This window comes from Caretta caretta, chromosome 5 (genome assembly GCF_965140235.1).
Source record: "Caretta caretta isolate rCarCar2 chromosome 5, rCarCar1.hap1, whole genome shotgun sequence".
NCBI lineage: Eukaryota > Metazoa > Chordata > Testudines > Cheloniidae > Caretta > Caretta caretta.
This window is the reverse complement of record NC_134210.1, coordinates 109,394,646-109,407,651: the sequence shown is the minus strand read 5'-3', so window position 1 is coordinate 109,407,651 and position 13,006 is coordinate 109,394,646. Positions and strand designations below refer to the sequence as shown.

Genomic DNA, 13,006 nt, shown 5'->3' with positions numbered 1-13,006 from the left:
AGCATACAAGTTGGGGAGGGGTCACTTATGCAGTCTTTCCTGAATTAATAAAAGTGTTGCCTGAGTAAGACATACAAGATTAGGCCCGAATGTACTAGTGGTAAAACCCATTCGATGTTGGAACAGTTTCTCAGAGGAAGTAGGGGAAACAATCACTCTGGCACTATTTTTTTTTTCCAATTTCCTTTATACATTTCACTTGGTATAGTCACTTGCAAAACAAATAGGAAAATGTGACTGCAAAACCACAGTAACTGTCAGGAGAGGAGGCAGCTGAGGCTGAGACAAATAACTTCTGAAAAATGATTGGATTGCAAGTTGATGTCCCTTTAAAATTAGAGTGGAACGAGAACTAGGTAAACGGCTATAGGGAATAACGCTTAAAAGCTGTGTGAGGCCAGACCAGCTTGAACCGAGTTTTCAAAAGGCCACTAAAGCCCCAATCCTGCGCAAAAGCGTGTGTATTACTTTCCTGATTAGAGTAGTCCTGTGTGTTTGCGGGATCGGGGCGTGAATTTGCAACCTCCAGCGGGACGGCACTCTGCATGCTGTCTCCACAAACTGCACATGTGAGGTACCGGTGTGTGTATGTAAGTGTAATGTGTTCCAGGAGCCATCGCCCCCCCTAAGACACGCTTGTGGCATGCAAATGCGGAGGCCGCCACTTTGCAAATGTGCTCCTGAGCAGAGCAGCTCTGTGGCCCTCCGGCATCTTCCCTCAAAGCAGGCAGGGCGCAGGGCAGACGCGGCACAAGGAGGGCGAGGGCAGCAAGTGGGGGCCCCCCTCCTGTTGCTGGCTGCTGTTGTCATGGTTGCTTCTTTGCAGCCGGTTCTTACTCCTACTTCTGCGGGGCTCGGCTTAAGAACGTCTGGTCGCTGGGAGGGAGAGAGAAGGGGGAGGGGGCGGCTCGCCGTCTAGCGGCCTGATGGTTGGGCAGGATTAAGTTTCATGGTAGCCTCTGCGTGTTTATCCTGCACCTCCTCTCCGGGCCGTTACTTGGGGGCGGGGGGCAGGAAGGTCTGCAGAGCCAGCAGACGAGGGCTGCAAGTGCTCTTCTTCTCCCCCCCCCTCCCATCCCCCGGCTCGGCTGCGGGGTGCCTGGAGCAGCAAGCCGGGTAAGCTGAGCGCGGCGGGGCGGGGCGGCGGCGAGCCCGGGGGGTGCCCCGGAGGGTAGCGCTCGCTCCGCCCGGGGAACGTTCGGTGGGCGCCGAGGGAGAGGCGCCTGGGTGTCTTTGCCCCGGGGAGGGGGCTCTGCCTTTGTCTCCCTCGCCCCCCCGGCTGCCCCTTTCGGTGTAACTGTAAAAGGATGCGGGTGGGGGGAGGGGTTCGGGCATGTTCCCCTCTCACCCCAAAGACAGGATTTAGCCATAACACCCTCCCCCCCCTTAAAGTTTCCGGGGGGGGGGCACTGGGGTTGTGGCCCCCGGGTGTTACTAGGAGGAGGGGAGGGCGCCACAAGGCCTTGCGCCGAACAGGGGAAGCCGCTGCTGGTGGGCTGAGCCTGTTGCTTCTTTCTTGGGCTTTCGGGCGGGTGGCTGGCGTGCAGCGCCCGTGCAAGGCTGCCGCCGCGGGGCACGCTCGCCGGCTGGCGCTTGCTAGACCCGGGGCTGTCGGAAAGGGCGGGGGAGGAGCGGAGAGAACTGGGGAAAGATGCTCTACCGCGGATGTTTACTCGGCTTGGCTCTTAAGGGCGCGTCCCTGGAGGCGGCGAAGGGAGACTGGTCACTGCTGCTCCATCGCCGGCCTGGGCCAGGAGAGATCCTGCTGTAAACAAAAAGCCACGTCTCCGCCGGGTATTGCAAGTAGCTTCTGCCGTGGGCATTTTGTAACCCCCGAGCGGACCGGAGCCCCCTCCACCCAGCTCGCCTCGTGGGCTCTGCACGCACAAACCCTATTTTTATTTTGGTGTTTTGCAAACGATCTTGTGTTACTCAGCTCTCCCCGCCTCCCCCATGCCCCCTCATTCAACAGGATAAAGTCTGAGCTCCAATTTAAGGGTGTCAATGAACATATTGCACTCCTAATTTCCTGGAGTAGACAGAAAGGTGAGAATGCAGGTTATGAGGAGCATCCCCCATCCACACCATCAGTCCTACAGAATTTGCAGGGTGCTCTTGGTCTGCTGGGAAGAAGAATTGCACGTGTGGTGAATCTGAAAAACCTTTTGCTTTGAGTTGTAGTGAGTGGATGAACCTAGGAATGCACAAATCCTTCCCCAAATTCTTGTGATTATTTGTCTTTGAACCACTTGGCTAAAAAAGAAAACCCTTCTCCACCCCATATTCCCCAGATTAGTGCCTGCAGGCAGAATGTTTGTATGAGAGACTCCATAAAAGTTGAAGCTGAAGAACTTGATGGAGCTGCAAATAAGAATGCAAAGCTATTTGTAGCCTATCTTGTGACAAATAAACTACATTTGGTGTTGGGAAATCGGATGACTCTGCGTTCACAATTTCACTGCAATTTCAGGAATTCTGATCTTGAAAAAATATTTCTTTGAATCAACATATTTAGACATTTTTCCAGCAGAGTACAAACAAGGGCCAGTCTCTGCCCACAGGTGGTCATGTTTGCCCTGTGGGAATTGTGCAAAGTATCAGAGGGTAGAATTTGGCCTTGTGTCTGGATAACTTTATTTTATTTATTATGTTTACTTAGGTTTATATGCTTTTAAACACTTGAGAAGATTAAACTGATTACATAGGTGTGGCATAAGTTATAATACTTTTTGAGGGAAAGGTAATGTTGTTTGCACTCTGTTTCATATTTACATTTCATGAGATGGACGCATTAGTTTCTGACTGGTGTTGTGATGTATTTACCCTCCAGTTTTAAAAATGGTACCTCATACAGCACTAGTATGTTTGCCCCATATCACCTGCTGCCAGTTGAAAAGAAAATGTTAGTTTTGCTGGAATTTCTTATAAAGTAAGAGGAATGTGAGGGAGAAGAATAGCAATCCCTTCCGTGAAGTTTTGCTTGAGCACCGATTGCTAATTAGGGTCCATTATTATTATTTATTTGTATTACCTGGGGTCCTTAGTCATGGACCAGGACCCCAAGTTGCTAGATGCTGTACAAAGAGAATAAAAAGACAACCCGTGCCCTGGAGATATTACAATCTAAGTAGTATCTGTAAGGGTCCAATCCTGCTCCCACTGAAATCAGCGTTAAAATGTCCATTGATATAATTTTTAGCAGGACAAGACCCATTGCATTACTATAAAAGCGGCAAAGAGTCCTGTGGCACCTTATAGACTAACAGAGGTATTGGAGTATAAACTTTTGTGGGTGAATACCCACTTCACTCACTTCTCAAATGGACAACTTGTGGCCGGGGGGGAGGAATCAAAACTAAAAAAGAAAAAGTGGGAGAATGTTACTTTAGAATAATGATTTGCTTTGCATTTGAAAACAAGAATGGGTACAAGAGAAAAATTAGTGTAGTTTTAAAATATTTAATTAAACAAATACTGTATTTTAGAAAATGAACTTCCGCTTCCTATTTAGCTTCAGCATTAATGTATTTGTCATTAAATGTCTGAGTTTGCGTATTATATGTCCTGAAAACTTTCCTGATTAGCCGACAATTTATGTGAAGGGAAATGGGGGAAAAAAAGTCAGTCACTTAAGAGAAAAAAAACATTTGTTAGCAAGATAGAGAAAACTATGCAATTTGTAGTGTTTTAGTTTAATGTGCCTAAGAAAATAAAATTATGAAATAATTCAAACTGTACAGACATATTCTGTTAGAGTTAAAATACATTTATTTGGAGAATTAGATATCCAGTGTGTGTGACTGTCATTTTTATTTTACAGCTGTCTGGGATAGTTGATGTTAAGTTTCTATAGCTGCCATGCTTATTTTTGTATGGAAGAGTGGTTCAAAATGCCTACTAGAGTAGTTATATAATGAAAGTGACTAATTTATATGATAGCCCAGGCATGGTCAGATAATAAATACCATAGAAAGATATTTTCAAAGAGTTTACTTCTTTTCTTTCAGCATCCCAGTTTTATTTAGAGAGAGGAAAAAATGCACCTACAGCTACCTACCTACTTTGGTCTTCCTACATGGATTTTTTCCCTTGCTGATTATCCATTTTGGTACCGTGCTAATGCTTTTCCTTTTTGCTAGCAGAGAAATGTGCCTATAATCAGTTACTTATGTCACTGGCTTTTATGAATATGCTCCCAGAACCTTATACTCCAGCCTACTATTGAGAAGATTTTTTGTCTGAATACATTCTTCCTCCTTTGGTATAAAATCTGCCCTAGGCCATCTAATTGATATCAGCATGAGGAAACAAGAAAAAGCTTTGCTTTAATGCTAGTACATGCCCCTTATTTTTTTTTCTGGTTTTGTGTGTCTTTGAAATCCACAGAACACAGTTCAATGGAACTTTTTTACAGCTTATCAATTTATAGACCAGTTTCAATATTTTATTGTAGAATAAATCTCCTCACACACAGGCCACATTTTAATAATCAGATTTAAAACCATCTGAAGGCTTTCAGGATCATCCAGTTCATGCTCCAAAGAAGTAAAAAACAAAATACAGTTGTTACCCAATAGATTATGATTTCTGTGAAATTCACAAGAGTTCAATAAATCAGCTGCTTAAGTGACTTTTATAAGCATCCTACTGAGGTACCTGAAGTCAGCAGGCTACCATGTTTAATGAATATGACCTCATTAATTTAATATTCATAGCAATGATATTTTTATTTGACTCATTGGGACTCCTACCCAGATCATATTGTAATATTTAATTTTGTTCCTTTTGTACATGTCTGTACATTTATGTGTAAATATGTGCCCTCCACTATCTTGGAAAGAAGATTTGGGGCTCTTTTGGCTGGTAGTTGAGAAATAATTGGCCCAAAAAGAATTAAGGTGATAAGTTGGTGGAATTCTCATTGTTATTTGGAGCAGGTCTTTCCATTGAAAACATTAGCATAGTCAGAGGAAACCTGTTACATATTCTAATATGGCATTGGAAAAATATGCTGAATTTAATAGTCTTTTAGTACAGAAAACATTGTTTTATATTTTCATGTCCTTCAGTTGTAAGAAAAACACTGAATCTTTGAGAGACCTTTTTTTGAACTGTTGCTTACTATTACTTACTGTTTTTGAACTGTTGCTTACTATGCTGGGAACTATTTAATGTCCTGTAAAATATGTAGATGTTTTAGGAGTCCTAGAGGAAATGGTTCAATTTATAAATGTTTAAGAGTGTAAACATGTTTGGATTTGAAATGCTAATGACCAAAGTATATTTGTTGAAAAGCTTTCTTTGTTTTACATCTTGTGGTTAGCTTTATAATTGGTTGAAGTGACACAGATATGTATTGTAATTCCATCCACGTAATTAAGTTTGCATTTCATATAGATGCTATTTTTAAAAAGTAGTTTACCAAAATATAATGTAATTTCCTTATGAAAAATTCAGTTCGCCTAATAGATTTCCATTTTATAATGCTGCTTGCAGTTAATAGTAGTTAAAATAATTCTGAATAAATGGAATCAGGTGCATTTGTCAGTAGGGGAAAAAAAAACCTTAAATGTGTTTAAAATTTTGAATCACACTAAAGATATACTTAATTAAAATTACGTGTTAGTAAATAGAGTACTTGAATGTTCTTGTGTCTTATCACAGAACAGATTGTAATATTAAGAACAGGTGTATAGATAACTTTTTCATACAGTGTTGTGGTAAGTTCCAGTTAAACAGCAATATGATTTATACGAAAGTGTTAACAAAATAAAACTTATAAAAATAAACTAAATAAAACTAGAAGCTAACTTAAATATTAAAATTATTTTTCATCCATCCCTCAAAAATATTTAACATGACTTTTAGCAAAAGTAAAACATATTTTTATTCACTGTCATAATTAATATATGCTCAATGTATTCTCTTTTATTTTGTGCATCTTTTTTCATCTTGGTTCATACAAAATTGTGATAAATTTTCAGAGATTGGGAATAAAGCTTTTCATATTGAATTATATACAGTCTTAATAAGACCTACAGTGGTTTGTGAACTGTCAATTTTTTAAATACTTAATTGTTTTTTTACTTTAAGGGTCTCAAAATCCTCTTTTATTGGTGTAACTTCTAAAATTTAGATTTCAGGCTTCTTGGGCCTGTCAGTTACATACTTTAGTCAAGAGAAATTTGCTTGGTTCATGAACTGTGTAGATAGTGCAAATTGCTTTTGCTTATATTAAATCCTCAGTGCAAATTGCTTTTGCTTGTATTAAATCAGTCCTCCTCCCATCATGCAGAAGGGTGTGCTCTAGACTCTACTGGCTGAGGGAACACGTGGTTAATCTCAATCTGGAACATGGATGTCCTGTCAGTAAAGCTCCTTTCTTGTGCCTTCCCCTCTTTATATCGCTCCTCTGTTTCTTCTTACCTCCCTTGTCTTGCTGTTCCCCATTTATCCGTTGCCATTCCCAAGTCGCTCCAAGCACCACCAGCAGAAGGTTGTGATTTGTGCACAGCATTTACTGAGCACAGTAAAAGTAATACAGTCTGTGCAATTCTTGTTTGTTTCACTCAACTTTTGTAGGCACTCCTAAAAAAGCACTTCAGGCAGTTGCATAGCCATGATTCTCCATGGAGGTGAAAGTAAGAATATAGCAGGGTTCTGTGGGAAAAGTGGGATTTTCTTTATCCTGTGCCCAAATTAACTTACCTATATACCTTAGAAACAGAGTAACATGATCAAAGCAAAACAACATTTGTATGCCTTGTGGGAGCCCAGAGTTCAGTGTTTGCCTCCCCCTCTGGGGTTGCAGCCAGTGGTGGCAGTGAGGCTAGGTGACAACAAGCTTACCTTTGGAGATTGCAAGCTGTAGTGGCAGAGAGACTTGATAGTAGCGTCCCCTACTTGTGGATTGCAGTTTGTACTCAGTGACACTGACGACGACCACAAGATGGCAGCCAGACAACAGGGGCGGGGAGGAGGACAGGAGGAAAAAAGGAATGCTAAGCAGGCCAAATTCAAGTGTAAATGTAGATCGAACATTTGGAAATGTTGGCCTTAGTATATATAAAATGTGTGTCCTCAATATTCTTTTTGTTTAATTGAAGCAGATTTCTGTTTAGTCTCTAAGCCTTATAGCCAACATTTGGGCCTGGATATCCGTCTTATACAGGCATTTCTGCTCTATTCTGAAAATGCTACCAGTACAGTAATGGCTGTAGGATAAAGCCTATTACAGTGCTTTCTATCTTCGGCATTGCGTGTTTGCTAATCCAGCGCTATAAGCATTAGTTTCCAAGGTATTTATCTTAAAAAGGATTTGTGAAATACTGGATAGAGTACCAATCAATGAAGCAGGATGAAGCGCTCTCTTGGAAATTATATAATCAAACATAAAAGAACTCATTAGATGTGGGCCAGTTTTTCTTTTCGGTGAAGCTTTTGATGGTTGCGTGAAATGGTTTCACTGCTGTAGTTAAAGGGGTACTGTCAACATAAAACTCACGGCTAGATTCAAGAAGGCCCTACTCCTGCGCCCGTTGATGTCAGTGGTGCAGGATCAGGCACTAAGCGTTCAAAGCTGCAACATGCTGAACACTTATTGCCAATCACTCTGCAGAATTGGCCCTAAAGTTGAAATAAGGAGGAGTAAATTACATTCTCCTGGTCCAACAAAGGAGGATTCAACCCAGAGGAGAGCAAGTGCATTGCTGCTGCTGCCTCCCTTTGAGATTATTCTAGGGGGACCGGCTTTAACTTCTATGTCTAGGATGTTGGAGGTAACCTCTTAAGGAGATTGGTGGATGGGAGGCCCTGAATTTGCCCTCACCAAGCCTCTTTCTAGCCAGTATCACCTACATTTTGTTGCTGTTTTGGTCCCGTGTTGTCCTTCCCCAGCAGAAGGGAAAAGGTGCTGCCACTTTTGCCACCTCCATGTCCTTCCAGTAGCCTGTGTGAATTTAACCTCATATTTAAATAATCCTGATGATTATCATTGCCTCTGCTGCTTTAGTGATAACTGAATGATTATTAAATCATTGCTTAAATTATAACTTAAAATGGTGAGTGTCCAGTTCACTTTTTATTGGCTTGTACAATGATAACAGAGTGCAGTTTCACTTCTCTTTCCAGTTATTGAGGGAATCTAGACCCTGCCACTTAGTTCTAATGCCTAATTTTGTTGTCTTATCACCATCACAACCCATGACTGTTGTTTTTTCTGCAATGTTCTAATTTTTTTTACCTCATCCTCCCATTCACCCCACCCCGTTTATTTGTTTTGTCCACCTTTTCTGTCACATCAGACAGTAAGCTCCCTGGGGCAGGGGTTGTCCACTGATTAATCTCTTCAGTGCCTAGCATAGTGGGGCCCTGACCCTTGGTTAGGGCTTATAAGTGTTAGCCTAATAAAAAAGACAATAACATTTAAATACTGCAGGCTCCAGTGGTGGAGATTATAAGGCCAGGATTTTCTAAAGCATTTCTACTCAGCATTGGCTTAACTCTGCTCCCCATGAAATCAGAGGGAGTCTTATCATTGGCTGAAGTGGGAGCACTGAAAGCTTTTAAACATTCCACCTGAAAGATCTGGTTGTTTGATAATTTAGCAATCAGACACAGATAACATAATTGTATAACACCCCAACACCTTCCTTATTAATCCAGCCAACCATAACACACAAATGACCTGTTAACATTACAGCAACAGGCGTCCAATTAACATGGCTATAATTGTGCATATTAGCATCGGCAATACTGATGAAGCTAGTGCATAGAGTAGTTGTTAGAAATGGTGACTTCAGCTCTAGCAGAAACAGAGTAGTAGAATCTATGTGAAGTTAAGATAGTAAACTCTTAGGGGCATGGACTGTGTTTTAATCAGATATGTCTGTAAAAAAACTGGATTGGCACCTCTAGGTGCTACTTTAATACAAATAACTAATCAGAGTAGCCATATTGAAAATGAGAAAATAAAAAAGAACATGCACCTTATTTTCAATCTTCTAAGAATGTAATACAAACAATACACTGAATCCTGCCCTCAAATATACAGTTGTAAATTCAGCTATGCCTCCATATCTGAAGGTAGAATTTGTCCCAATGAGCAGAGAGTAAAATACCAGAAAACTATTAAAATAAGACTTTTTTTTTTTTTTAACGAGCCAAGAGCTTTTGTTGTAACTGCTCATGGTGTTTGTGTGGTTAAATACAGAGCTCGGCCAAGGCATAGTAGTGAAAGCTGTTATGATTGAGAAGCTGCTGATTGCTCTGCTTCAGTCCTGGTCAGATTACTGACATAACCAACCAACAAAAGAACACAGTAGGCTTTTATTTCAGTGTTGGGATCAGTTAATGAGAGACCCTTACTGAAATACAGAAATACCAAATTAAAGTAAATAATTGGTTTGCTGACAAAGTGACCGCTATATAGCAAGTATCCAGAACTTAAAAGATCATATAAACAGCAAACTCTAAAAGAGACTATAGCATGACAGAACATAACAATATACCAATGAGACAAAGTATCTGGAACCTAACATTTTAAATTTTATCTCGCCTACCTTTTCCACCCCCCCGAATAAATAAAACCGAATAAATAAAACGCAAGCTCCTCATCTTGTGTGTATCAGCTTCGCATATCAATACATCTATAAAGAACAATCTGCTTCTCATCCATTAACATACTCATCTTTCAACATGCACAATTACAGGAGTGTTCCCATACCAGTTCGTCCACCTCTCACTCATCAATACTTTTTGTTCTATCTCGAAGAGAATTCACTCACAGGAGGGTCACCTTAATTTAGGCAGAATTTATTGGAGAGCTGATATAAGAGCTCCTGGCAAGTGGAGTCATTCTGACCAACCTTAAATGTTCATGGACTGTTCTAGTGTACAGCACCTTTTCGTGTCCCTCCTGAGGTAGGCTATGTGCTCTTTTGCTGCACATGAGGAATTGGGACTTACTCTCTACTTGTTTTCAAAATGGGGCTTGGCTGGGCTTGAAGGAAACATAATTGGTATGAATGGATTACAATGGCGAGAGAACTGCAGACTTGTCCATCAAATTACAGAAACCTCTCTACGCCCAAATATGTGCTTTGAATAAAGGATTTGATTTGATAAATTTAGGTATTTGCGTATCTGGCAAGAAAGGTAACCAGAAGCCAGTTCCTCTTCAATATTTAAAGCCACCTAATCTATCCACTCTCTTATAAAATATAGCTATATGCAATATTATGGAAGCTGATCCAGGGAAACTGTGGCCTCCTTCAGTTTTAGACTTCTTGAGATCTGATAGGCATGTATGGGCATCAGCTCTGCCAGATGACATGAGAGAACAAATTCAATAGTGCGTGTAGTGTCCGTTACTGTTCTGTGTGTCAGTGTAGTGTGAGTTATGAAATAAGGTTACTTTTCATTCAGTCACTTGGAAAATCTGAATTCCAAGCTTGATCTGAAGTGGTGAATTGTCATGAAAAAGACAATTCTACTAACTGTGAATCATTGAAAGCATCCAAAAATAAAATGGTGTGAAATGTTAAGACTTGTTGGAACTAAAGAGATGTTTACACTTAAACTGTATTTAAACCCACTAGATTTTGGGTTTCTCTGCTAACTCAAAACACAGTCCAGGTTTATCAGCCACTTTCCATTGTTCATGACTTGTTCAAATGAATCTGGGCAGGTAGACCTTTACTCGGTTTCTATGTAGGGAGGGATTCCCCTTACATTCTTATTCTTTCCAAACTGCATAATTAATTGCCCTGTGGGGTTGTTCTCCTGTTCCTGCCCCCATGCCTTCATCTGTGCCCCACCACATAGAATTCTTAAATGACTAGGTTCACCATGTCTCCTACCTCTCTGGTCTCCTTGACAATACTCTTCTTCTAAACACCTATAGACCACGGTTCTTTACACATTGATGTGTTAACCAGATTTTAGTTAAGATACAATATATTGCATATATATCACATAGGAACATAATATTGTTACAGATACAGAGGTAATATCCATGTGATAGATACATTTTATCATGTACTTGCCTGCACTCTGCCCACTAATCCACCTTCCCAACACCCAAATGCTCCAGACTTTTGAGCAACTTCAGAAACGCATCATAATTAAATGAAAATATTGAAAAAATGTTTCCTCCACATATGGAATTCCTCCCACCTCTCCACCCAAATCTCTGCTGCAAATAAAATTGCATCTGTCTGAGAGTCAAGATGGCAAAATTCAATCCTGCACCAGTGATGGATTTAAAATCCAATGTCTCTTGGTACTGTAGAGCTTGAGATGGGAATTATCCTATTCTAGTCCTGCAGGGCTGCAAGGTATTACATTTTAAACATAGATTTTCTATTTTTAAAAAAAATCTATGTAAGGTAATTTTATGAATTTTCTGTGGCTCCTTCTGAGATCTTGTACAGTTGGCTTCATGGTAAGTGAAGCTCCTGACTTTTCAGGTGGATGGATTTAAAAAAAAATAGACCCAATAATAATTTTTAAATCTTCCTAAAACGTTTGTAAAATAGTCTGTAAGTATATCACACATACAAAAGACGTGCTGGTATAATGTTGGATAAAGGTTTTAATGGAAGTAATTTTGGATGACATGCATAGCTTACATGTGGCTTCACTACTCATGAGTAATTGAGACATCTCAAACTTGTGCTGATAAAGACGTTCACACCAGCATGTATTCAGTATAAGCACACAACAATCATGGAACTAACAAGATACATCCTAGTCTTTACCTTTCCATCCCTTTGGTTTTTTTGTTCTATCCTATCTTCCATCCTTTGTTTGTACATTGTCAGTTTAGATTGTAACCTCTTGACTATGAAGTGCTATCAGATTTTTGATGATGTGTAAATAATAAATAAAGATACTTATTGCATATATTCCTTTGAAATTCATAGTTTTGCTTTGTTTTGATGCAAAACCATGGATTCTGACAGTTGGAACTCAAAACCTCAAAACAGAAATTGTGCATGTAACATGTGGAAATTGATATTGCAAGAAGTATGTCACGTGCTCAAGCAAACGAAGCCATCAAGTTTTGTACAGTGTCACTTGGAAACTCATTCGGAAACTACTCTGAAACTTGGAAACTAACTTTACAACGTCTGGTTAAAATAGTAGACTACACCTTGCACATCAGTAGGCAAAAACACCATTGTTATGGAAATTTAGAAACATTATGAATGCTCCTAAAAAAACTAAGGTGCCACAAGTACTCCTTTTCTTTTTGCGAATACAGACTAACACGGCTGTTACTCTGAAACCTAAAAAACTAGTTTCCATTCTTAGTTTTCAGGTTCAAAAGTGACTTTCAGAATATAATCAGCTGCTAGCTTATTTTAATTGTTGAAAGAGTGGTTGTGTTGATTGTTTTTCAAGAACTTCAGTGTTTTAAGATTTGATTCTTAAAATTCTCTTAACGTGATCACTTTCTTTTCTACTTCTGTTATTTTTAGGGAAGTATATTAGCTGCCATTTCCAATTTTGGGATAGAAACTGAGCAGTGGAAAACATGCTGGAAGCAATCGGTGAGGTTTTATGTTTATGGCCAAACTAGGTTTATACGAAAGATGTGAACTTAAGACATTACTGTATAAGATAATTGAGCTACATTGTGACAAACATAGCTACTGTACATAGAAATGTCGGATGTGTTTGGATTCTTGTGTTCATGCATGTATTTTGAAGTGCACATCATTTTCTAGGTTATGTACGTTATTCCTGATGAGCTATCTCTTATTGTCTGTTTTCAGTTTTATTTTTTCATATTTAATAATAGAGCTAGATGGAAAATTGTGTAAATCTTTTGTGAAAATTAAAAACAAACAAACCACAATATCTGTATTTATTGGTGTTTGTGTTACAACAGTCGATTGAAAGCTCACTAGCTGCGATTCCTGCACCTGAGTTTACATGAACAATTTTTCACATATAGGACTTGATTCTCCCACTACTATTGGCTTCTGCCCTTCCATTGATG

The 13,006-nt window shown here is 39.9% G+C and overlaps 1 protein-coding gene across 16 annotated transcripts in view; it reads left to right on the top strand.

Moving 5' to 3' along the window:
• Positions 1-890: 890 nt before the first annotated feature.
• The window catches only part of MPDZ (multiple PDZ domain crumbs cell polarity complex component), a 133,931-nt gene continuing 121,815 nt past the window's right edge, over positions 891-13,006 (top strand). For 8 of the 16 annotated variants that reach the window (XM_048849863.2, XM_048849865.2, XM_048849875.2 and 5 more), the window contains exons 1-2: positions 892-1,116; positions 12,483-12,554. In XM_048849863.2, coding sequence (XP_048705820.2) covers positions 12,539-12,554 — 16 coding nt within the window. In that variant the 5' untranslated portion in view covers positions 892-1,116; positions 12,483-12,538. Of the gene's footprint in view, positions 1,117-12,482; positions 12,555-13,006 lie in introns of all 16 variants that reach the window. The other 8 variants (XM_048849872.2, XM_048849859.2, XM_048849857.2 and 5 more) reach the window with 2 other exon arrangements.